This window comes from Accipiter gentilis, chromosome 17 (assembly GCF_929443795.1).
Source record: "Accipiter gentilis chromosome 17, bAccGen1.1, whole genome shotgun sequence".
In the NCBI taxonomy this organism is placed as follows: Eukaryota; Metazoa; Chordata; class Aves; order Accipitriformes; family Accipitridae; genus Astur; species Astur gentilis.
In genome coordinates this window covers 24,044,370-24,070,497 of record NC_064896.1, presented here as the reverse complement: position 1 = coordinate 24,070,497, position 26,128 = coordinate 24,044,370, and the positions used below count along the sequence as shown (strand labels likewise).

The 26,128-nt window shown below is 37.3% G+C and overlaps 1 protein-coding gene across 1 annotated transcript in view; it reads left to right on the top strand.

Annotated features, from left to right (window-relative positions):
* The window catches only part of ANO3 (anoctamin 3), a 147,478-nt gene extending 121,425 nt beyond the window's left edge, over nucleotides 1–26,053 (top strand). Inside the window, exons 15-27 of the mRNA XM_049820662.1 lie at nucleotides 4,935–5,017; nucleotides 5,956–6,096; nucleotides 6,452–6,616; nucleotides 7,957–7,993; nucleotides 10,082–10,193; nucleotides 11,444–11,501; nucleotides 12,979–13,076; nucleotides 14,514–14,659; nucleotides 14,766–14,918; nucleotides 15,604–15,751; nucleotides 17,635–17,715; nucleotides 18,598–18,703; nucleotides 19,485–26,053. Of these exons, the coding sequence (XP_049676619.1) occupies nucleotides 4,935–5,017; nucleotides 5,956–6,096; nucleotides 6,452–6,616; nucleotides 7,957–7,993; nucleotides 10,082–10,193; nucleotides 11,444–11,501; nucleotides 12,979–13,076; nucleotides 14,514–14,659; nucleotides 14,766–14,918; nucleotides 15,604–15,751; nucleotides 17,635–17,715; nucleotides 18,598–18,703; nucleotides 19,485–19,667 (1,511 nt within the window). The 3' untranslated portion in view covers nucleotides 19,668–26,053. The remainder of the gene's footprint in view (nucleotides 1–4,934; nucleotides 5,018–5,955; nucleotides 6,097–6,451; nucleotides 6,617–7,956; nucleotides 7,994–10,081; nucleotides 10,194–11,443; nucleotides 11,502–12,978; nucleotides 13,077–14,513; nucleotides 14,660–14,765; nucleotides 14,919–15,603; nucleotides 15,752–17,634; nucleotides 17,716–18,597; nucleotides 18,704–19,484) is intronic.
* Nucleotides 26,054–26,128: the final 75 nt, after the last annotated feature.

Genomic DNA, 26,128 nt, shown 5'->3' with positions numbered 1-26,128 from the left:
CTATCTCCAAATATGTTCACATTTGCAAGAATTTGAGATAAAAATCTAAATGCAAATTTTCTGAATTTATCAGATGTCATTAATTTTTACTTTGGAATACATAACTAGCTAGGGATCTGAGTGTTACAACTCGTACTCCTCACTTCAGGTTTTATACAAACAATACTGGGTTAAAGTAAGAATGAGGAAGTCAGCCATATCATATATACCTTAATATGCTGATCTCGTCAACCCATGGGGTTTTTTTATTCTTTAATTCTTTATGTATATTTATTCTAGTCTGGTATGTGGTGAAGAGCGACTCAGAAATGTTTCAGTATGGTGTGACTGTTTGAGTGGAATGCCATGATGTTGTTATCTGTTTCCACTTCAAATTTTTAAGGAATCAAGTGCAAATACTCTTTCATAACTTATCCTTGAGCTAAGTGCTGAGGATATGGCATATACAGGAGGTGTTTATATGGGAGCAACTAGTGGTGTTTTCTTGAAAATACTGCAGTGGACAAGTGGAAGGTTTTCTGTGAAGTGGATCAAGTTCTACCCTCTCTAATATCCGTTTCGGGGAAGTAAATTATTTGTGCGGCATGAGGTGGGGTGGTCTGTGAGAGGAGGGAGGACAGAGTCTGATACTGTGGGTTTGGTTTTCTTTGGAATCTAGCATTCTCTGCAGTGTGTATCAACAAGCTTCCAACTCATATTTATTGCTGTGTCTGGGTGGCCATGCATCCAACAGATTGACCATGAGATCTGAAAACAAGCGCCACAAATGTGCGTCCAAATTTGGATCTCATGGAGCATTAACCAAATGACAAGTGATATACTAGGGTCAACAGTATACTTCACACCAGCATGCACACATTATGGTGCTGAGAAGCCTTTCTGATAGTTTTTTTTAAAAAGAAAGGTTATTTGAATAGATATATAATACTTGATAATAGCAAGACCTTAAATATATAGGCTGCAGTCCTCTTAAAATGTATCTATTATCGTGGTATGAAAGTCATACCCCTCTAGTGCTGGCCTTGGCACTGGGCTTGGGAAGGCGTGTGCTCTCACTCTCGCTCTCTATTTGTTAGCAGTTTAATTCATCTGTTAGGAAAAGTAAAAACTGTTTACCTGAGTGACTTGACACCTAATGGAAGATGCTGTTTGTGACTCAATTCTTGGCTAAGTGAGGTACACCTGCAGGGTGCTGGCGCTGAGTGCTGGCCCACTGTTCCTGGAAGGCAAAACCTCCAGCAGCGAGCCTGAGTGTGACCAGATTCAGAGCTGTGGCCATATGGAGACAAGGTGGTTCCGAGTGCTTCAGGAGCGGGAGGTGAGACTAAGCTGTCGTTCAGCTAGAGCCTGTATTTATTAAGCAGCAGCTTCAATTCTGAAGAGTGTGTCTCAGTAGCAGGTGTGGTACCAATTCCGTAGAACTGGTTTTATTGCATAGCTTTGCTGTAAAGGAGTCCGACTGAATAGAACTGAAGAAGTAATTGAGCAGAGTATTCAGAAGGGGCCTGGCTGGCCACGGCCAAACTCTGCAGAGGGGCAGTGGAGACAGTCCCCTAGCTCCTTACTGAAAATCCTCTCGGCCGTAAGTTTTTAGGGAGTAAACGCAGGATTCATTTTGACACAGTGACTCATCTAAATCATTCAGAAGGGATGTGCTCACATAATAGTCTTGGGTTCTCTGGGTTCTTCGTTTTGTTTGGGTTTCTTTCTTTCTCTGCTCTCTTCTTTCCTTCCATAGCATTTAACAGCAGCCGTTCATCATTTCTTCTTCTTGACAATGTCAAACCCCTGTTTTACTTAAGATTAAATCAATGCACAACCAATCTTTCCTGTCTGTCTTAACCATCAAACGTTACCCTACTTGTCTTCTGAATGATTAAGAACCGTGTAAAGCACTTGCCTAGAGATTTTGGTTCTTCATCAGTGCAAGTACTGGCAGCGTAAGGGCAGTAAACATAAAGTAACTTAAATAAGAATTGAAAGAAACTTTTGGAAGTGTACAACGGGCAGAACTGCCGACTATATTGCAGAGCACTGAATAACAAATCCCTAAATCGGCAGGTCTATACCAAAATGCTGGACAAAAAAAGGAAGTACACCATGTATTATGGGATTTTAAATTCAGGGTGGCAATTGGAGCTATAAAGTGGGAAGCAGCGTGTCCGGGGAAAAGCAGGGGAGGCAACAGATAATGTTTTCTGTAGGAAACCGGAGGCTTGTGTGTGACCCTCTAAACCGTAAATTATCCAGAGCTCTTGAGCTGCAGGATTAGGCAGAAAGAAACCCTGCCAGGTCAAAGCAGTGTTAGAACATGAATGTTCTCATCCTGATGTTCAAATGGTTGGCTTAGTCATCTCCTTTATGTCTTGTTTTTCTACAGAAGTAATTGATAAAAGTCAAGGCTTAGCATTTTCAGAGCTGGGAGATCAGGGTAAGAAATGAGTCACTAAGAAGAGCCTAGCAACTAGGACTTGATTGCATGGAGAGCAATCAGGGACAGGTGGCGTTAGCAGTGTGACAGAGTAAAAGAAAGGCAAGCCAGGAAGGATCCAGGCCTTCTGTAGAACTGGACAAATATTTGAATTTCAAAATTCTGATGTTTTTTCACTGTCATTTAAGAGTAGAAGTTTACACCGCAAGAGAAGGTTTGTGAATTATTTTTTTTCCCAACATGCTTTTCTTTATATAGTCCCAGCTTTTGACACTATTTTCTCAGTAGCCTTGTAGCACAGCAAAATTACCATGAATTCTATTCTACTGTGTGAAAGAGAGAATTGCATCACTTTTTAAGAGCTTAGGTGAGGCTGGAAAAGGTGCTTTAGTTGACAGGTATAGTTGGTGATTGGGCCTCACCTCTTCATCTAGATGGATGATTTTCTTGATCTTTGCATTATCAAATGCTTCGTGTACATAAATAACATAAAAGACATAATTTATTATTATTATTCATATTGTACTAGAGCCTATTATTCATGCTATACCAGAGCCTGAAAACCTTAACTGAGAGGCAGATCTTGATTTAAAGAATAAGCAAGTTATCCCAAATCTTAGAGGACAGACGGAACAAAATATATAGCAGTATAAGATTAGTGTATTTTCAACTGAGGACACCGTTTGTCCAGAGTCTAGTATTACTTCTAGACCACAACTGCCTCATTTTATTTCCAAAACTTCAACGGATATTTACACAAGTTAAAATACTTCCCAGTCCAAAAAAGTTGCGTGTACTTCAGTAGTCCACCCTTCCTCATTCTTTTCTTCAGTAATGGTACTGGGGAAAAAAAGTCACTACTTCAATTGGTTGGATTCAGGTATTTTAAGTCAGTAGGATTTAAAATTCATTATTTTATTCCTGCTAACTGGGCCACTTCCTTAACTTCTATTACCTTTGAGTGTAACTCAGTGAATTATTTCACTTGCACAATTACAGAATTACCACTTTTGGCACAGGGCTGGTGGATATCTTGTTGCTTCCGACGGCAGCCGGACACGCAGAGGAACACCCAACACCGTGCTTCGCAGAATGTGTTGTATTTCTCCTGTTTGGTCAGATGAGAAAAGTATTGCTTGTTTTGTGTATAGCATGGCCGTAGGTTACTCCTGAGTCCTCACCTGTCAGGAAGGGATTTCTCTCGCAAGGTGGTGTCTTCTGTAACATTGCTGAGTCTTGCGCTGCACTGGTTGTGATAGCACTTCCAATGACAGTGAGAAAAGGTTGTTTCACCCTTGGATTACTCAAGTGCAAATCCCACTGCTGCTTAAATAGGAGAGCTGTGTGCTGTCCTTGTTAGGAGCATCCGAAACTTAAATGAAATCTGTGATGAAGACAAGATCCGTGCTTGGAAGAATAAAAGAACATACTACCAGAAATAATATTCAGGGACGAGTTCCCTTCATTCAGCCATCCATTATTTATGGGTAGTGGTATGGTGAACTGCTGCTGACTTCTAGTCATTGTGCTTTAATATAGTATATGGATGAATCATATATTTATGTATAAAATGATGATAGCTATATAATATATATATATATAAACCCAGTAAGATGTTAAACATAATACAGAAGTATAGAAAAAGGTAGGAATGTGAGACTATCCTATTCAGTTTGAGTTAGAAATCCTCCTTCTGATCAGTTGGCTTGCCAGAAGGAAGCACATTTTCTCATGCCCTATTTGAAATCACTGTTTTACAGGGAACAATTGGACAATCCCGCATTTTGTCAGGAATCCCACCAAAACAAGGTGTCTTAACCTCAGTGCAAACTACAGTGTTTGGGAAACTTGGAGTCATTTACTGGTTGTAATTATTTGTATACGACCTACTGAAAACACTAAGTATGTGGAGAATCTGATTATGATCTCACACATAGATTAGAAATACTTGTTTAAAGACATATTTTACCAATGAAGCTACTCCAGTATAAAGCTGGTATAGCTGGGAAAGAAGTGAGGTTGTGTTGATTCAAAACAAATAAAATGAGATCATAATTTTGCTCTTTATTAACAGATACCATTGTGTATGCCTATCCTTGTTTCCTCAAGGAAAGATTTTAAACCATATATGTTTTCAATAAAATTATGTGTATGCATATCCTTGTTTCTTCAAGGAGAGATTTTAAATAATCTACGTTTTGAATAAAATTAAAAGCAAGATGATGATCTAAAAGGGATGGCAGTGTCTCATATTGACAGGTACCTATGTCTGTACAGATATAGCAGACAGCAAAAAAAATGATTCTTAGATAAATATTGTAAAACAGTGTTCCAGTTTTAACAGTGATTATCCTGAAGTTACTCATAGTTTTCAGATTCTGTGGGGAAAACAGACAGAAAGTGGCTAATGGCACTTATCATGTTACGTATTGCTGATTTTCTTGAGATCTGCATGGCCTTTTTTCTTTCTTTTCCATAATTAAAATGCAGTTGATTTCCACAGCTACAGTCTTTCTAGAGTTTTGGAAAAGACGGAGAGCTGTATTAACCTATGACTGGGACCTCATAGACTGGGAAGATGAAGAGGTAAGAGTAAACAGAATTAACCTGTAAATCTTACTGTCAGTGTGATTTAAGTGTAAATATGATTACATATTGTATGCCAGTAATCTGAATTTGTCATTCAGATTATATTTGTATTTAGAACACTAGTTGCAAAACAAAGAAGTACCCTTAAGACTATACAAGTCTGCAACTTGCATTATAATTCCAAATATAATTCTACATTTATTGAAAGCACCCTTTGAAAAATTGAGTGGAAATACTCCCCGTACAGAGGACAGGAGCTACTACTGATATCAGCACAGGTGGCTTTCAATTCTGTGGCTTCTTGTACAGAAAATTCCTAATCCTGCCTAAAAACAGGACCAAGACAAGCAAAGGGACAGAAACGAGATTTTGTATCCTTCTGAGAGGCATAACTTATCCTTTAACATTCTGCTATCAGCATCAGCAATAATAAAATTGTTCTATTACTTTACTTCATAAATCATTAGTGAACATAGCTGTAATTGAACTATATCGGTGATTTAACTGCAGTCTAAGTCAATACAGACTTTACCATTACTTGTTTTATAGCTTTCCATAGATGTGTAGATACAAGCTGGTGGCTTTTAAGAAATGGTTTCATATCACAAAAAGCACCATCATAACTAGCATCAATTTCAAGTTTTCTTATCAATTTCTGCAGAGAAACTAGTGTTCAAGTCAGTATTATGACCCATGATCCTCTTAATACCCTCACATAGTGGGGAAGGCTCCTGCGGTTTCTGTTCCTTGTTCGTCCCTGGCACTGTTTCCAAGGATTTTCAAAAGAGCAAATGATTTGGATATCTGAGTTGGAGCATTATAAAAAAGAATTTGTATCAATATAGATTTCCTGCTTTAGACCACATGCATGTCTAGGTTTTGTTACTTCAGTGAAATATGTAGTACAACAAATGAAATCTACCCTGTCATTCCAGGAAGAGCTGCGCCCCCAGTTCGAAGCTAAATATTCCCAAGTGGAAAGAGTAAATCCCATCACAGGAAAACCTGAGCCTTTTCAGCCTTTCCCTGATAAGCTCAGTCGACTGATGGTGTCTGTCTCAGGAATATTCTTCATGGTAATGTTTAATAATATTGGAATTATTGTAGCCTTTAATCTTAATCTGATGTAAATAGTAAAGCAAGTCCTGAGTGCATTAAGATTAGTGGATTTACATAATATAGGCAAAACTGATTGTCTTTCCGCTTGCTTATGGATCTCTTTCTTTTAAAAGACGTAATATAGTTATATTGCAAAAGAACAGTAAAGAAATGTTTTAATTCATCGGTCTAGTATTTTCATTCTCTCAAAGTCGGCTCACCAAAACAAATGGCAATCTTTAAAACACTCGTTAATTTATTAAGTCAGTGGAAATTATTTCAGATATGGTTTATTTTGTTCTAATATCTCTATTCATAAATACTTACCTGTAGATTTCACTGGTCCTCACTGCAGTGTTTGCAGTTGTGGTGTATCGCCTGGTAGCCATGGAACAGTTTGCTTCTTTCAAGTGGTATTTCATCAAGAAGTATTGGCAGTTTGCAACATCTGGAACTGGAGTCTGTATCAATTTTATGATCATCATGTCACTCAATGTTGTAAGTCTTCTTTTAAAGGAGGGATTACTTTAAAAGAGTAATTTTTACAAGGTTACTGAGTTTACTGTATATCAGATATATACATGTTCTTGCTTATTCATATAGCGGTGCCTGAAGCTAGTGTTTCAGGGGGGTTTCCTCTAATACTATGTCAATGTTTTTCTCTAATGCCTACTTTGTCACTACACATCTTTGCTTATATCCCCAAGTCACAGTGGTACAGACTGCTGCTTCCTACATTTGCGGTTTTGTTTTTTACATTACCTTTTACAATGTATCTCTAAATGGAACGACGTTGTTTTCTTGCCTGAGAATTTTCTTTCTGGTTGGTTTTTTTTTTTTTTTTTTTATTGATAACTTTGAATTCTTCCATTTCTTAGTTAAAGTGCAGCTGTGATATCAGTGTTGCACAGTCCTAGGATCACTGCGATACCTGAGTTTGGCTTAAGCTTTTCCTGTCACGTAGCACCACGGGTTTAATCATATGCTACGGTAGCACAATGTACATTGATATAAACTCTATTGCTTCAACTGCAATATAACTTATCATTTTTCTATTCCCGTGCAGGCACAAACAGGTAAAAAAGAATAATAGCACAGCAAACAGTGGCTGTTAATTCTGCTAAGGAGATTGCGCACTCACTACAATAAGAAAACATTCTCCAAAACAGACTGTCATATATTTATTTCTGTTATTATATAGGATAATTCTAAGTCATAAAAAGTACATTCAAGTGAACAAGCACACCAAAGCTATTGAAAATAATTGCTATTAATAGTAAATACTCAAGGAAATACTTTTCAGAGTCGATAGCTACCTTGGGCGAAGTGTTATTTAAAATAAAGACTGGAGATAGTCAATATGTAGGCAGATAAGGAAGTTTTTAGCAGGATGCTGATATCCTCACCAGCATGCACATTCATGCGACGGAAAATTGTATTGTGTAAAGGCTTTTGCCCGCTTTTAAATCACATAGATTTGTTCCTGAAGTTACAGGATAAGCATCTGACTGTTCATTAAGAGAACCGTTGATGTCTGAACACATCTCTTGACTTACTGGCTCTCAGTTTACCTTTATTGTATATTCAATGCATATACTTACATGCATACATACATTTACATGGATAAAGAGAATGGGACTAAAGTAGTTCAGTGAAGTCTTTACAGGAAACTATACATCCACGCATAGCTACGACATCGCCCTCTCTTCTTTGTCCAGATACCTTGATGCTGTAGGGCAACAGAACACCTATGCTTTTGATGCTTGTTTTCATTCTGGATTTGACATCACAACGGACAGGATGTGCTATACTTACACCGTCTCTTATTTCTGTTTTAGGTATATGAAAAGGTTGCCTATCTCCTGACAGACTTAGGTATGTAGGCCTTTACTAGTGGTATGGTTCTTGCTAGCTGTGGCATAAACCTTTATATTTCCATATAATAGGGGTTTGAAAACTTCATGTATGTATAGTACGATTCTGGCACTTCCCTAAGCAAGTGAGAAATGTCAGAGAAATAAATGATATGATTATTTCACTAAGGAACTAATAGAAAGGAATTTATCCTTATACCTCTACTTTTTTTAACATTTAATAGTATAAATAGAAAAAACTATCATAATGGAAGAAAAGTCAAAACATATTCTTTCTTAGAGTGCTAAAACAGATCTTTTCAATTTTTCCCAAATGCTTTGTTATTTCTTTTACAGTTTTTTAATTTGAACTTTTGTATGGAAAAGATGGGCTAAGATAAAATTACATTTTCTGAGATAAAAATGTTAAGTCATAAATTTTAAAGTAGCTCCAATTCTGTCACATTAAAAATTTATACTGAAGCTTCTAGTCGTGAATCAGTCATAAAGGTGAAGCTTTCTAGCTTATAGAAAACAAGAAAGCAAAGACAGCATTTAAGATCTTCTACTAGGTGAATATGTTACCTTTTAGTGTTTCTTCTTACATGTTCTCTTTTAGTCCGCGTCAAAATATGCAATTGATCTTGTCATGGTTTAAAAGCAAGCTCACTGCTTAAATTTAACAGCTCCCTCTTCTGGTTAAAGTATCGAAGAGCAGGCATTAAACGATGCTCAAAACTTGTGTTTCAGACAACAGGCAGCTGAACAGGTTAGAAAGATTCAGAATGTATAGTCAACTTATTCAAATTATTAAAATATTTTAAAATACTTCTTCAGATCACACTGATTTGTATTCCTACTTAACTTTTTAAATATATTCTCTTGTTATAGACCAGGGAATGGGAAAGAAAATAATCATTTAGTTTAAGTATATAAGCTGTTTTTTCCCAAAATATATGAAAGAACTAATTTAATAAGGGTTTTTTAATTATTATTATTATTATTATTATTATTATTTTTTAAGCATAATGGAGCATCAGGTGTTTGAGCTAGTTAGCTCACTCCACTTCCTAACGTGTTTTACGTCAAAGAGAAGGATGACACCTTAACTTCTGGGACCAAGTGTCCATATATAAAGCTAGTATCCTGTACATTTGTATCCTAATTTATTCACCATTAGACCAAAGTAACTAGTACAAATTTTAACTGAAAAATCAAGGCAGTTTAGACTTCCAACTCATATATGTGCTTTAAAACTTTTATCAATGTACTATATTCAAGTTTGACACATCTATCAAAGAAATTTGAAATTTTTACCAAAAAAAAAAAATTAATCATTATCACTGAGTTCTAATTCAGACATAAATAATGTTCTAGAAACCATAAGGAAAATCATACAAGGCAGTGCAGATTCACACAGAATACTTGTAGCCCTGCTACACATTTTTACATTTCTTTCAAACAAAAACCCAAGAAGGACCTCCATCCTTTCCTCATTGAATGATAAACTGTTTAACACTTCACAGGCATTATGAGAGGGAACTCTTGAGGATGAAGTAGTGGTCTTATAAAAGTATTTAGAAGGCAAGGTGCTTGGGTGAGAAACCAACTGGCTGTTGGTTGTCTCTTTTCCCTCTGCTTTCCTTGGCAGCCCCTGTCTATTGCTCTGCTGATGCCAAGTGCTTTTGCTTTTTGTTTGGTTTTTTTTGTTGTTGTGGGTTTTTTTGTCATGTGGTTTTTGTGGGTTTTTTTTAATCAAGATACCTGTAGCCTTAAAATTGATTCACACTGAATTCAGAACTTTTTCATGGAAATGGAACAGGTATCTTCCCATACAGTTGTGACCTATTCTGTACCAAGAGGTTTGTATCTCCTGTTTCCACGTAGCTCCAGCATAGTCTGAGCTGGGGCAATGGTTTTGTGACCTGCAGACTGAACACTTTGGGGGGCGGGGCGGGGGGGGGACCTGGGTGGAATTAATTTCAACCTGGTGGGGCACCATGATTTGAAACAATTGCTTGTTTTGTTAGTGTCGATTGATCTGTGAGCAAAGTTAGGCATAACTTGATTTCATTTTCATTTATATGATGTCTTTTATGTCTCTCCGCAGAGCACCCTAGAACAGAATCTGAATGGGAAAACAGCTTTGCCTTGAAAATGTTCCTCTTCCAGTTTGTCAACTTGAACAGCTCCATCTTTTACATTGCCTTTTTTCTTGGCAGGTAAATTATCTTTGCTAACTGCACTTAAAGGAAAACTTGCACAGAACTCATAATCCTTGCTAATTTTATACATTTGAAGAAAATAAGGGTACAGTTTGAACTGTAAGATTTAGATGCGAGTTAGTTTCAGAGGATAATTCATAACACTAAATTAATATTGTTAACTGTCTGTGAGCATTGGACCCTTGAAATCTTTACTCGTGAAACTAGACAGGAAAAAGTCTACTTTTAAGTGGGTCTATGTACGTGACTTTCCTACTCAATGAGAATTTGGAACCCTTGAAAATACAGCTACTTCCTAAATGTGGGTCTGTATTTAGCCCTGCGCTAATAGGCTTTATTATTTCTTGTTTATTCCCCTTTGGTTACATTTCCCAGGATCCATTTCTATAAATAGTAAATATTCTCTGGCAGGTCTTAGACGAGAGTAGGAGGCAGAAATTCTGGCTCCAATTTTTATATGTATCTTTAGCTGAGAGCATGAGGTACTGGATAGGTCTAACCTTGCTTCATCTTCATTTCAGCTTCGTTATGATCAGACTTATCATTCCTGCAGAACCTACAGAGTACTTCAGATTACCTCCAATAAAGTTTTATAATATAATTTCAGTTCAAGATTGTTTGGAAAAAAAAAACAACCAACAAACTCTCGTAAAGACTGTTGATAATATTGGCTTGTTACATCTGGTGGTGCATTTCCCATACAGTTTCTAAACTTCTTTGTATCTTGCTGTCTCCTGTGTCTAGTAGGACCAGGCATTTTCCCTCTCATTTATAACTTTCACTGAGGTCATTAAGAATTTTGATTCAATTTGTTATACAAGAATCTGTTAGATCTGTAAAAAGCATTTAGTTATGATGGGTTTAGAAGTGATTTTATGCTTGTACGTTTGAGGGTGCAATCCAGTGCACGCTTCACGTGGGCAAGCAGATCCCTGTGCTACAGTAAATTCCTATGTATTGCAATGGCTTATCTTCTTAGAAGTAGATTAGAGAGTCAGAATATCTAACATCTAAAACCTCTGACGCTAGAATTTTTGTCCTGGACATAATAAAAGCTTAGGATCGCTTGCAAAATGATGGTCCGTGTTTGCATTCTGAAACGTCCATATCCTACAGATACCAGATTTAAGCCTGTGTGATTTCATCTGTTTCTATTTCATGAGTTTGCTCAGTGGATGTTGTGAAATAACTACTGATACAGGGTGTTCTTGGAATTTCCGCTGAGAAACAGAAATCTTATTTTCCAGATTTGCAGGCCGCCCAGGAAAGTACAACAAGCTTTTTAACAGATGGAGACTGGAAGAGGTAAGCAATCCTTTTTTGTGTTCCTGTGAAATTTCCATGAGTAAAAAGGAAATGGCTGAAGGACATGAATTATGTCCAGTTTGAAAGATTTATTATTCCATCTAAGTGCAGTTAAGAGTAAACTCTTATTTATAGCAAAGGGTAGGAAACATGAGATGTGTTTTTTCCTTCTGTGTTCTCCACTGTGCTGAGTGACTGTGCCCGAGACACGCAGTTCTTTCTGCCTCTCTCTTTGGGAAAGCAAACAGTGATAGTCCCTTACCTCACAGGCACTGCTAAGTCCTACACGATTGGAATGTCCTGGGTATGTGGAATTTTTGGATGGAGAACATAAATATAATGCCATCAGCTTTTTTATCAGCTTCTTAAGTTTCTGCCAGCACAGGAAAGATGTGGACCTGTTGGAGCACGTCCAGAGGAGGGCCAGAAAAATGATCAGAGGGATGGAACACCTCTCCTATGAAGGAAGGCTGGTAGAATTGGGGTTGTTCAGCCTGGAGAAGAGAAAGCTCCAGGGAGACCTTATTGTGGCCTTTCTATAATTAAAAGGGGCTTATAAGAAAGATCGGGACAAACTTTTTAGTAGGGCCTGTTGTGACAGGACAAGGGGTAATGGTTTTAAACTAAAAGAGGTTAGATTCGGGCTAGATATAAGGAAGAAATGTTTTATGATGAGGGTGGTGAAACACTGACGCAGGTTGCCCAGAGAGATTGTAGATGCCCCATCCCTGGAAGCATTCAAGGTCAGGCTGGACAGGGCTCTGAGCAACCTGATCTGGTTGAAAATGGCCCTGCTTATTGCAGAGGGGTTGGACTAGATGACCTTTAAGGGTCCCTTCCAACCCAAACTGTTTTATGATTGTGTGATTTCAAAGAAGAAAAATAGTATTTTCAGAATTTAGCTTGAAAATGTGTTAGAATTGCACCTCCCTGGATATCACTAGCATGCTGAAGTTCTCTCTTATCTCTGAAAAACAGGTTTCTTTTATTGAACCTTGGTAGCCATAGAGTAAAATACCATAACTTTGTAGTCCATGGTCTAAAAAAGATTCTGTAATTGCTAAACATTTTAATATGGCAGCTTACAAAGTTAAGATACCAGTTTCAGTGATTCAGCTACTAAGTCTCTGTTTGGACTTGGGATATTACAAACGAAATATTGCTCCGTTCTTTTGAAATGAATACGTATGTATTGGTCTAAGTGAAATGGACTATATAATTTATCATACACCTAGCACACATGCCCTTATCTTAGGTAATACCATCTAGTTCTCCAAGAAATAATATGTCTAAAGGGTGTTCAACTAAAGTCTGTGTTAATATTTTTGTTATTGATATTTCTTTCAATACTTCTGTAGCTGGAGGTTAGTGTTTTTTCACCAAAGATATTTGAATATTTTTCATTCACTCTCTGAACAAATAAAAATGAAAGGACTTCTCTGATTTTAGCTATTGATCTTTTTCCATTTCATTTCAGTGTCATCCTAGTGGCTGCTTGATAGATCTATGTTTGCAAATGGGAGTTATTATGGTTTTAAAACAAATGTGGAACAACTTCATGGAACTAGGCTATCCGTAAGTTTAGATGTTAAAATTTGTTTTACAAATAGTGATTACATATTAGTGTGATTCAGTAATAGGGAAAAATGTTTTTATGTTTGAAGAATGTTTTCGCTTTTTGCGTCTCACATACTGTAACTTTATTCCCAAGGGAAGCATTAACTGCTGCTCCAAGATAAAGCTTCTCGGGCTATGTTAACCATCTAAATTGTTTATTGTGATTTCATTTTCCATAATACAAACAGAGCTGTTCAGCTACTGAAGAGAGTAATGGGCTAAAAGTCTTACAGTTCTCTTGAAACTGGAAAAGTGTGTTTTCAGTAAAAGGTTGCTCATCAAATATTAGTTTAATCAAAGTCTCAACCTTGAAAGTATGTCAGAAAGGGTTATGCTCACAATGTGCAATCATTCTGCAAATGAGGGGCACTGTACTGTATTGTTGTGAGATGTGGATTTCTGAATAGAAGAAACCTACTTGAAATATCAAGCTCCCTGTCTTCTCAGCCCGCCAGCATCTGAACTCTGTCTAGAATTTCTTTTAGAACATCCTTATATTGCTTTATGGAAATAAGTGTTTCATTTAGACAAAACCATTGTTTGCAACTGAGGCAACAGTTGCTCTTTCAGTAAGGAAATCAAGAGCTAAACACTAAATTAGCTTAAGAAAAAATAGCAGCCTGTTAATAAAAATAATTACAAGAAAATTATTTCCCACCTTCAGTCTCTTTTCAGTAATATCTAGAAACAAGAGTCTTTAATTGCCACCTGTATCAGTACTGGATAATATTTTTCATTTGCATAAGGCTTTAATTTGTGAGTCTATTACCTACTTAATATTTGTAACTACTTTGTGAAAAGACCTCTGCACAGTTTTGTAAAAAATAGTCTTAAATATTTGCAGCTTCAGCAACACCTTTTTAGACACTTTTTTCCTGCTTCAAGAAAAAACTGTTCTGTAGACCATCTCGATTTTTAGGTTTGTTCAAAAATAGGAGATGTGTTCTACTCTTCGATATATTCTGGTATCACAGAGTTCTTACTGAGCTCCACTTACTTGGTTTGTCTTTGGCAGGGTTAAAAATAAAGCATTATTTACTTTTTTTAATGCTCTTGCTATGCGTGACTTTTTTTCCTGTTCTTTTTTTATTTAGGCATGCAGGTAAAACCTACAAAAAAAGTCTATACAAGCAAATTCCATATTCTGAAAAGCTTATTTGTACAATGCCTTAACGTGCTACATTAAAGACATAATTAAAATCGTAATGCAGAATTTTGAGAACTTTTGGAAGTTCTTTGAATAATATCTTATATGTTATTGTACGTATTTTCAGAAAATACCTGAGTAAACATTCAGGTGTTAGTCAAAATAGGCCCAATTACTTCAAAACAATACCAGCGAGTATCGTAAATTACTGAGCAAGTACAGTCAGTAATGCTCTGTTTATCTAATAGTTTGTTACAGAATTGGTGGTCACGACGCAAAATGAAGAGAGGAGGGCAATTAATGGAGCATAAAATTTCTCTACCTCAGTGGGAAAAGGATTGGAATCTGCAGCCTATGAATCTCCATGGTTTAATGGACGAATATTTAGAGATGGGTGAGCAAATTTAGGGAGGTGTCAGTTTTCTTAAGAAACTGGAACTATGTTGCACGTTAAAACATCTTTTGCATTTCCAATTTCTAACCATAGAATGCCTCTCTAGTTTTACAGTTTGGCTTTACCACCATCTTCGTTGCTGCCTTCCCACTGGCACCTCTCCTGGCATTGCTTAACAATATCATAGAAATAAGGTTAGATGCGTACAAGTTTGTCACTCAGTGGCGAAGACCTATGCCTGCAAGAGCAACAGATATAGGTGAGAGAACCTAATGACTGTCACTGTCAAATGCCATCTCTTTGTGTTTCCTTCTTTAATGCAGCTTAACCCTTGAAATATTTCAGGCGTCAAGAGTGAAATTGCTAATGTAACCTACAGATCTTAATGACAACTCTCCTGTTAAGCAATAAAAGGCTACTCAGTTGCTTAGCTAAGAGGACTTCTCAAATTTGCTTTCTATTTCCAAAAAGGGATCATAATAGTTGCAGTTTTGAAAACAGGCTAAATAGTATTTTAGGCTTCTGATTTGTGGAACTCTAGGACTAAAATGCTATCCAAAATGAATTGAATTTAGAAATTAAATACAAGGACTAAATTCACTTTTGGTTTAAAACTAAATTAAATAAAAATAAGAAATCTCTTTCCAAAAATCTTCTATTTGGCCTTTGTAACCAAAGATTATGGTTATACCTTTGTTGCTTAGCTATTTCTTCTCAGCAGAGCGTGCCCTGCTGTAAGACTTCATTCAGGTGGAGCCAGCGGGAGCAGGGGTTGTGGGGACGTGGCTTAATCTCGACTAGCTTTTCTGACTGAATAATTCTTTCTCACTAAGAAAGGAAAACTGTATCACTAATAATGACTTCAGTATCACTAGTATGACTTTATATGACTTCATATGACTGTAAAAAATTAATGACTTCGTTGTCATTTCTCTTGTTTCTAGGTATCTGGTATGGGATTCTGGAAGGAATTGGAGTTCTGGCTGTCATCACCAATGCCTTTGTTATTGCCATTACTTCCGATTACATTCCACGTTTTGTCTATGCATACAAATACGGTCCCTGTACAGATCAAGGGTACAGACAAGAAAAGTAAATAAGATATTCTTTTTTTATATATATATAGATAGATAGATATATGTATATTTCAGTGGAAGCACACTTTTTGGTGCTGTCTTTCTGTGTTAACATACTTAACATATATCAGTAACGTTTTACCTTTTACAACTGTGCAAACCTTCACAGATGTTAAGTGCAAGTAACTCGGCCATTCCAGAGAGTTTGCAGACTTAACTCCACAGTTATATATGTGGAAAGTCATGTCTTCCCTTCTGAATGCAAACAACAAAGTTCAGTATACATGGTAGCAGTTTTCAGGCTTTCTCTAGATAAGCTTTTCTTCTTTTCTGCAATAGTTCTGGACTGTCTTCTCCCACTACGCTCCCACACACGCATATATGCTCCCGAACCCTCTTTTATCCTAAGCCTCGTTCACCCTCAAACTTCCCTGCCTGTTTCTCTTCAGAAATGCTTGCAGCCAAGCTCCATCAAGGTTGGCCATGACACTATGTAGCCTAACTCCACCTATAGTGTATCTTAGCTTCCAGCAAGGTCTCTTGCCTATCTTTGCACCACCAGGCCGGTTTCCTGCACTTCTCTCCAGGCACTTACCGTTGTCTCTGAACTGTGGGTCCACCGTGCTCTGTCTGCGTTTCCCACTGTCTGTCATGACCTTTTACATGATCTAAACAGATCACAGTACTCATGGGCATCCTCTCTTCCATTTGGAGACCAGTGCCCTACAGGTGGTTTTAGGTGCTGGTTTTGGAGGGGTTTTTTTGGTTTTCTTTTTAATATGGGAATCAGGGTTACCTCAAGACAAGGAAGCATCGCTTTGCTAATAATATAGCACGTCTCACAAGCACAATTTATCTTCTTTATTGCACAGGAGGAAGGATAAGAGTGAAAGCATCAAGGCTTGTTCAGCAAGCCAGTACAGCTGCATTCACAGAATGTGCCTCAGCTCAAACCACAGGGGTCTGTCCTTCCTTCCCTCATTGCTCCATGTCTAGTGATTCAAAATAGAGATTTACTTTTCCTGTGCTGTCACAGGAGAAGAGAATTTAAGGGCAAAAAGAACAAGGCAGGGTAGGATGAAAAGAGGCAATAGCAGAAAAACATTAGGGCTTGATGTGCACTACCCATTTAATAGAGAACTATGTAGTTCTGTTTCTTCTTTTGCCAGCAGTGATTTGAGGTGTCACAGCAAACCTGAAGGTTCAGGCGGTATAATAGGATCCCTGATGCATCTCTTTTTAAATGTTCTTTGCCTTTCAGAAGGCCCTTTGTTAAATTACAGGACAGATTTCCAAGAAGATGGGATGTCTTACGTGTCCGTGGTTTTCCAGGAACAGACAAAAATTTCACTCCTGCAGGCATAATTCAATGTATTTATGTCATTTCTGTCATTAATACTAATAAATTGTTGCCTTTAAGATCGCTGTTTGGTATATATGCACTGCTCATTTTACTGTTGGTGAAAATTCTTCTTTGATTCAACTTGTAAAACCTGATATTTTTTTTGAATGTGCTGCATGACTGGTGGCAGATTCTGCAAGGATGTTAAGTTATCCTCCTCTCTGCCTCTCTAGCCATCTTTCTAAGTTAAGTAATTTTAAGAGACAGTGAAGAACACTAGCAACATTTTTGGGTTTATATCTGCTGGTAGATAAGAAGTGAAACCAGAAAACACGCTGAAAATAGATTTTTAAACAATCCCTGGAACGGATGTTATTTGTTTCTTTCCAATAAAACTTTGCTTCTCTGCTTAAAATTTTAGAATTGCTTTTGCCCTGATAAGCAAATAAAATAGTATGCTTACAATATGTGATAGCAGAATAGGTTTACATACAGGATCTATGCTATATAACCACTTTATGAAGAAAGTCCTGACCCTATGTCTTGTCTTTTTTCAGATGCTTAAAAGGCTATGTCAACAGCAGTTTATCAGTATTTGATTTGAGTGAACTTGGGATGGGATACTCAGGATACTGCCGGTATGTTTCGATGCTCTCCCGTCTTGTAATACAGGCATAGATGTTAGTACAGACATTAAATTGAAAGTCAGTGCTTAAATTACTGGCAGAATAGTTTATTTTTTACCTGTAAAAACATCAGAGTTCAAGTTTGTTCAACATGGAAGTCTCAGGTGGAAACACTGTGTGGTAGGACGCAATACTAACACATTGGAAACCTGTGTTCTGAGTTTTTCCAGGATTCTTGCAAGCCCTGTCTTTCGTGCCTCTATTAATTATTTCATTTCGAAGTTTCCCCAGCTACCAAGAAGGGTAAAAATTCTCATTTCAGTTTTGTTAAGCATTCTGAGGTCTATTAATTAAAATACACATAAAAATTTTTGCTGTGGCTCTAACCCAGGTCAAGATCTCAAATAGTTACGCAAGACAAATACAAGAAATTCAGCATAATAGTTACATACAACATTGCATGAGTGCACTCCTTCTGGTTTCAGATTTAGTTTTACAGTGAGAGTTAGCTTGAATTGACTAAGAAGTTACAGAATCGTGTTACGTTTATGCAGACTTTGTCTAGAGAATCTCAAAGGCTTATAAGCAAGGACAAGAACCAATTCAGAGTCAGCACGCTTGAACTTAACACTCCAAGGTGTCAGCTTTGTAACAACAAAAGAAATTGTTTACTCTGGATTTTTGGAAACGGAAAGTGCCATCTTATAAGCAGTCCTATTTAATTCCCCAGATTGTGGACTATATTCTTCTCCTTTTCTGTTTAATTCCTCTTGAACTATGCTTTCACTTGAGTTTCTCTCCTTTTAGCCAGATCTGGGATAAGCTAGCGAACTCTTCACTGTGCTCAGGGTTTTGAGCACAGGCTAACTCACAGGGTTTTTCTTTGCTTTACAGATATAGAGATTACAGAGCCCCACCATGGAGTTCAACTCCATATGAATTCACTTTGCAGTTCTGGCATGTCCTGGCAGCGCGGCTGGCCTTCATCATAGTGTTTGAGGTTAGTCATGGAAAGGAACAATTCCTTTCTATCTCTTTAAAGCCTGAGTTGATTTTTTACAGTAGTCCCATAAATAAATAGTCAGTATTATCAACTGCTTGTTCATCACAGCAAGGGGGGGGGGGGGGGGGAGGGGGGGGAATTGCCCTCCCAAACTGTTGTCAATCAGCTGCTTTAAACTGAATTGACTGAGCAGGCACAGATTTTAGAGTCCCTCCAAAATCCTATTTCCTTAACCGTCATCGTATACATCTTGTTCGTTCCCAAACAAATCTTTCATGTTTTATTGAAAAAGAAGAAATGCAACTTATGTGTACATTAAGCACAGTTATTACAAGTTAAAATCTGTGTCAGGAAAATGGTACATGATTCCAGCCTAATATAAAAGTAGAAATACGTGTATAACTTTGACGAACGTATCATATACTGTTGAGGAACTTGGTTATTTATTTCGACTACAAGCTCTTAACAAAGACTGTTTGCAGGTAGTGTTGCTGTTTTTGTTCAAACTAGCATATCCTGCAGTCACATCTTCCATTAGGTCACTAGCTATAACCTTAGTTTTACTTTTCAAAAGACTTCAGTATTTTCACGTTTCTGATAGACCACTCATTTACTCCCCTATGTGTGTGTGTATATATAAAAAAACAAAGGGCTTGCTTTTCAGTCATGAATTGAATCTCAGTTCCAGTTTTGCCACAGACTTTTAGGCCCTAAAATGTGGTCCTAGAAATTAATATTTATGCATCTTTGAAGCAACTATTTTTGTTCTTCTTTTCAGCACCTTGTTTTTGGAATAAAGTCTTTCATTGCCTACCTGATTCCAGACATGCCCAAAGACTTGTGCGACAGAATGAGGAGAGAGAAATACTTAGTCCAGGAAATGATGTATGAGGCTGAACTGGAGCATTTGCAGAGAGAAAGGAAAAAGAATGGGAAACAGTATCACCATGAATGGCCTTAGTCACTACCATGCTGCAACAAAAACACTCTTTGGAAATTGAAGAGTGCAGTTACAAAATGAAGTCAGAGTCTGGCATCGGTGTGTGAGATTTGCAGCGTATATATGTTCTTGCTGGGCAGTACAGTTGCAGGCTTTGGTGGGAACTGGAAAATAGATGCTTCCAATGAAGAAAATGAAAAGCCTTACCTGTAAGTGGTCTGTGGTGAGCACCAAGGAGAATTGGCACTCAGGAATGTGCAGACAGATTAAAAATTTGGACACTCTGGTTTAAAAAAAGGCAATGAATTGTCATGCTGTTCATGAAGATACTAACAGCATAATGAAAATAAAAATTTACCTGTGAACTTATACAGTGAGGGCATGACTAAAACCGACTTACATGATATCCACTACTTCTACAGCTTCTGATTGCTCAGCTCCATCTGTAATGCCTCTGAAAAGAGAAATTGTTGCCTTTGTGGCCATAACTTGATATAAATGATCTTTCAGGCTTACTGTTTTGTCAGGTTTGTCCTAGTCTCTCGTTGAGATTGTGGATGTGGTTCTACCCTAAAAAAGGGGGTCTATGGCTGCTTAATATATACTATGCAGTTTAAGATTTGCACATCAGTGTCATTAATTTATCCTTCTAGTTGAAAACCAAAAATTCCAAATTCAAAGAGAAAACAGCAGCACTAAGAGAACGCATCACATTGCCCACAGCTGTATTTGCAGCCCGTTGCAGCTATATTTGAAAATGGCACGGCTGTTGAGTCGTCTTTCCACTTTTGTGTGCAGAAAGGCCGCCTCCACATACTTGCAGGATGGAAGAACTGTCATTTTCATGCTCCGATGTAGCATGCAGATGTCTAAATGTGTTACTGTTCCCTTTGACCTGTCTGGGCAATGATTCCATGACTTCACAGAATGCTAACTTGAAATACTCTCATACAGTGACTTCATCCTGAATATACAATTAACTCTTAATAGTATGCAAGCTTACGCAGATATATATCAGACATACAGTATAACATTGTGACTTGCTTGTTCAGGGAAGGAGAAGCAGAGCACTTTATAACAATGCTCTTCTTACTGTAATAGTAAATGTTCCAGTAATGTGCACTTCTTTTATTGGCCTAAATAAGTCAAAGCATGGGAGTAAGATACAGGCAGATATGTATACAGATTGTATATAAATGCGTACACACACAGTGGTTACTTTTAAATTTTTTATTATTATTTGTATGCCTTCATACAGTTTTGGGGGGCTTTTTGGATAAAATCACTATAAAAGGTAGATGTTCATATAAAGAATCAAATTTCAGTTTTTATGTGCATACAGCATACAGCACTGTTGCTTTGGTTATAGTCACGTTTTGGTGATGAAATTGTCTGTTTCTAACATTTCATAAACTAGGAAAAGATAAGCACTTAATTTAGACAATTTAAACAAGTGTGCAGGGTTCACTTGCAGAGAAGGGAGTGGAGAAAGTTACAATCATTGTGTTTCTCTTGTACAATTCTAAGTAATGCTTCTCTATATTGGATAAGAAAAATCTAAAAAGTGAAGTGTCAACAAAGCACAGTACCTATAAAGGCTGCAAATTTAAACTTTATTTTTAGGGATAAAGCTGCAGCAAAATCACTGCTGACAGATATGAAAAGACCTGAATTATTACTACTTACAATACCCTATTGAACCAAAAGGTGGGGTTCCAGTATTCACTTGCACGTAGTAGCAAATCATTTTATTTTATTATGCCATATAAAATTAATTTTAAGAGTCAAGACCCCTTCAAAGTGGATGAGTATGATCTATTGTATCCAGGGGCCCTAGCATCAGACCTGAAGTTCTTTAGTCGTATCACCATATTCATGAGATTTCTCGGTTAATTCCAGCTCTCTGTGACCAGGCAAGGCAACTGTAGGACTATCTACAGTATTGCACAAAGGAGGAAAGAAACTGGAAGGTATGGTCTAATCAGATGTATTGCCCATTAGTTCTGTCATAAAGGGCTGGTGGAACTCAGCTTTCCCGTATTTTGGAAACGCTGTTTTGTTCCTTCACATGCTGGGTTGTGCGTTAAGTTCTTAAGGGAGTCCTTATCAGAAATAATTCATGCACTCTCCTCAGTGCTTATAGAATCACACAGTTTGATTTAATTTATTGTGACTCTATTTCATTCTGTGCAATATCAAGCATTGTTTGACAGCATTAACCATGTGTCATAGCTTCTGTTTCTGTGCCACGTAGTGATAGTACTTCAGTTGTTCAGAAGGTCACAGATGAGCTCTCTGTTTAATGTTTTCTCTAAAAACATTAAAAAATGCCTTGGCTGGCCCAAGGTATAAAGATACGGGATAAAATTAGGCAAAAATCAGAAATACTGATTGATTATTTTATGCTTTCCTGTTTCTGTTGTGGATATTAGCAGGTGTCAATACATACTTAGGCAAATTCCAGTTGGACTTCAAAAACACATAGGAAAGAAAACCTTTTTGTATTTGAGATTTAAATATATATATAATATTAATGATTTTCAGCACTGGTGTATAGGAGTATATCAAAGGCAAGTATGTAGATCTGACATTGTGCATTTTATGCACTGGAAAAGCACAAGACGTTTTGGAGAAACACTGTGTGTGGTCCTTTATTTTTGGAGGATATCAACAATGTCTAAAGGTTTTGCCACTATCTAGCCACTTGCTTAAGCTGAGAAAACTTTTTGCTAGACTTCGTTTAGTATGCCGTTTGCATTGACTGCACGTTATTTTACTGAAGTATAAGGCACACAATGTCCTCAGGAATAATGTATTTTATGAATGGTGAATGATCTTTTCATATTCTAAATATTGTCTTTCCAAACAAATGACCAGTATGAATAGACTGTGCATGCAAGCTGCGTTTGTGAAATCTGACAAAGCTTTAGAACTTCAATTTGTGCAAAAATGCTTTAGATCATTGCAGATCTAATCTATGACAATTTGCTCTATGCATGCGCCCTTAGAGAGACTGCATGAGCAACTAGGTATTTTTAAATACAAAGGATTAGTCCAAAATGTCTTAATTATTCCTAACCAAATTCCATGTCTTGATTCAGACAAAAGAAATTTCCATTTCAGAAATAGCAAAAAGTCCGCATACATTATACACATCTCATTTCTAATGACTTTTCATTCTGAATTTGTGCCTAACGTGTGAGACCTGAATTCTGGTGACTAAAAAAGGAAAAAAGAGTTCTGCTTCATTAGCCATCCTAATGAGAGGTTCCTTCTTAGAGCTCAAAGTCTGCCTCCATAGAGAGGGATGCATTAAGAGCTCGGTATTCACAACTGAGCGCTGAAAGCGTTGCCTGATGGTTGAGCACAGGCTCTCTGTTACGCTGTAATTCAGTTTCCTTACCGGAAAGACAGCACAGTGATCAGGCATTTGGAAACAAGGCAAACCACATGATATCTATTTTTTTATCCTTTTTTTCCCTATCTCTTTTTGTTAAAGGATTTAGAGAGAAAATTTAGATGAACACTGAAGTTAATATTGATGGTGACGAGGGTAAAATTTCTATAGTGATGGTGGACAATAAGTGGGTTTTTGTTAGATGTTTTTTGGAAGTACGTATCCTCATTACTACAGAACACACATCAGCTGTTGCTAAGCCCTCTTCCAACAGCAGCTTGTCTTAAATTGTGTTCTGAGGATCAGTTAGGCTCGATTGTGTCCTGTGGAAAGCTCAAAAGAAAAGTGTCTGGAGGGCCTAGTGAAAATAGGTTAGTAGGTACATATCTTAATGCATAAATTCATAAAGCTCCTGAGGTTTCCTTCATAAAAAAGTTCTGCAGAAGGAAAAATATCTTGGGAAACGTAGCTTTAGGGTGAGTGTTAATACAGGGAAAGGCAAGAACTTTGGTAATATTTTATTCTTAACGTGCTATTAAGATGATCAGTCTAATCTAAGTAGTGCACATCTGCCGTTTCCTTGCTGCGGCTTCTTCCACTGCAGACTCCAAATGGGAGTGCTGCCAGAGAGAATTTCTGGAGCTGTGGGATCCAGTGGCATTCACCTGCAAAGTCCTACGTGGCATCACGGGACGCATTAATTTTTTGCATTATGTCACAGTTCAATCGGGGGCAGATTAGTACATACATATCTTGAAGCATCGTATCATTTTGATTAACTGAAAGTCATCCGTGTCCATAAATTGAAAAGAAATGGTTCGTACATAGTTAACTTACAAGTGTCACAACTTTTAATTAAAATTATTATAAATGCTGGGCAACGGCCATATCAATAAAACTCATTTTATACAAACAGCTAAATGTGAAGTCAATAAAGTTAATGGAAAATCAAACAATCACATTTTCTATCAAGAGTTACGTAGGAGAAAAGAGACAGAGATAAAAATAGTGTTGTCAACAGTCACTTACAAAGCAGCAGTACTTCCAGAAGCTTTTTTTTTTTTTTTTTTTTTTTTTTATTAATCCTCATAAACTACTGATGTTGCTTATTTGGGGGTAAAGGTTGAAACAAATGTACAGCCAACCTTGCATAATAATGTTTATTTGGTGTTAAGGCTGACTCTAGAATTCAAACAGAATTCCACATTTAGACAGACTTGTTATTTTGTTAGTTCCAATGCATACTTTGTCTGACTGAAATGCATACAGTGACACTTTTTGAAAGTGTTTAAGTGCATTGCAAACCTAAATTCCTGTGGTGGAAAATTTAGCAGCTAGAAAAGATCCCTAAGTCTTTTCATACTCGACCTCATGCTCGCAAAGCCCGTGTTCTACCGGGGCCAAATGCACCGAGCTAGCGTGTGGAGGCTGGGGATGAGCAGAGGAAGCAGGGCCTTCCTCTTCACTTCAGCAAGTTTTTCTCCGGAACTCTGCCAGGTTCTGCAAAACAAGGGTTTGAAGCCGGAGCATGGTGACAGCCCTCCTGCTCCTTTTCTTTTTCTCCTCTGGCTCATTCTTTACTTATCCTCGCTGTTTTATTAAATGATGCCTTCTTGCTGACAGTCCAGTTTCCCGGGCAGTTCTGTAACTGCAGAACTTTTTACAGGCTCTTTTTGGATGTCCCTAACTGAGCAGCCAAAGCAGAAAGTGCACAAATACTAGTTTGTCTGGTGCTTTTTACAAGTTGGTATGCGTTGGACGGAGCGGGGCGAGGAAGCACGGGGTGCATCTACGTGTGCGGTTAGGCCACCCGTTTCTGGATCTGTCCTTTCAGCCACGTTCCCAAGCACTAAATTTGCACTCCTTATGTCCCTCCCTACATGCGCACATGCATCCTAACTACCCTACACAACCCTAGCGTTTTTAAACTTATATAATAGGCTCGTATTGACAATTTTTCTCTCCTATTGACGTTGCAACCACGTTTACCAGAAATTTGTATTGGCGTGATTTTGGCATAATCATGATAGCACAATGTTACCACAGCAGCACAAAGTCCTAACGGCACAACCAGGAACTGCAGAGAAATCGCTCTTCCATGTTGTTATACAGGAACTTTTAAAATCCAGGACTGGGATTGAGTCTTGAAACGTTAATGCTATATTCCCTCTTCGCTGCACTGGAAATTACCTTGTGTTAGTTCTGTTGGCTTATGCTAACTTTTTGCCATAACTTCTATAATGTTTTACGTTCTCCGCAGTTTTCATTCTTATTGCCGTGAGCTAGTTGTTAGGATGCTACTGGGTGAGAAATTAGAATTAAACCCAATGCAGTCTAAAGCTAATGAGATTCTAAACACTGAGAACACGACGATTTTTCTGTTAATAATGAAAAAAAATTCAGATCACCTTTTTATTTTGTGTTCTATTTAGATGACTCAGAGTTTTGTATTAAAAATCTTCCAAACTGTTGGCTCTGATTTTTACCTAGAGTAGTATCACTGAAATTTCAGTTCTTTGAAATAATCTCATGTAAAATCTAACTGAGTAACATAGTTCAGTCATTTTTTACTCTGGTAGTCCTGGCTAACTTGCAATATCATGATCGTAAGAGATTTCTTAAAATGTGTATATATTTGAAATTTATGTAATATTTAAATACAACTCGGTTTCTAAGTAAGGAATAAGAATAAAATTTCAACTATTTTTTCTATTCATAAATCCACGCTTTGTAAGTAGTATTTAAAATAAGATTACCACAGAGTGTTTCAGAGAAATTGACTTTTATGCACTACAAGCTAGAAATTCCTCTGGCATGTCAGCTTTCGGTTTCTTTTGTGTTTTAAGATTACTTTTACAAGCCGATATGTACCCCAGAACTAAAAAAATTCACTGAGGAAAAAGTTGTTGATCTGATTAACTATTGTAAGACACTTTTGGCATAAATTTGTCTTTGAGATGCTGTTTACTTTATCAAGGTTTACATGTACAAATGCAACTACTTAACTGTATCATACACATTTGAATATTGCATTTTTTCAGTAATAAACTTGGATATCTTTGAAAGAGGCTTTGAGCTTCGTTAT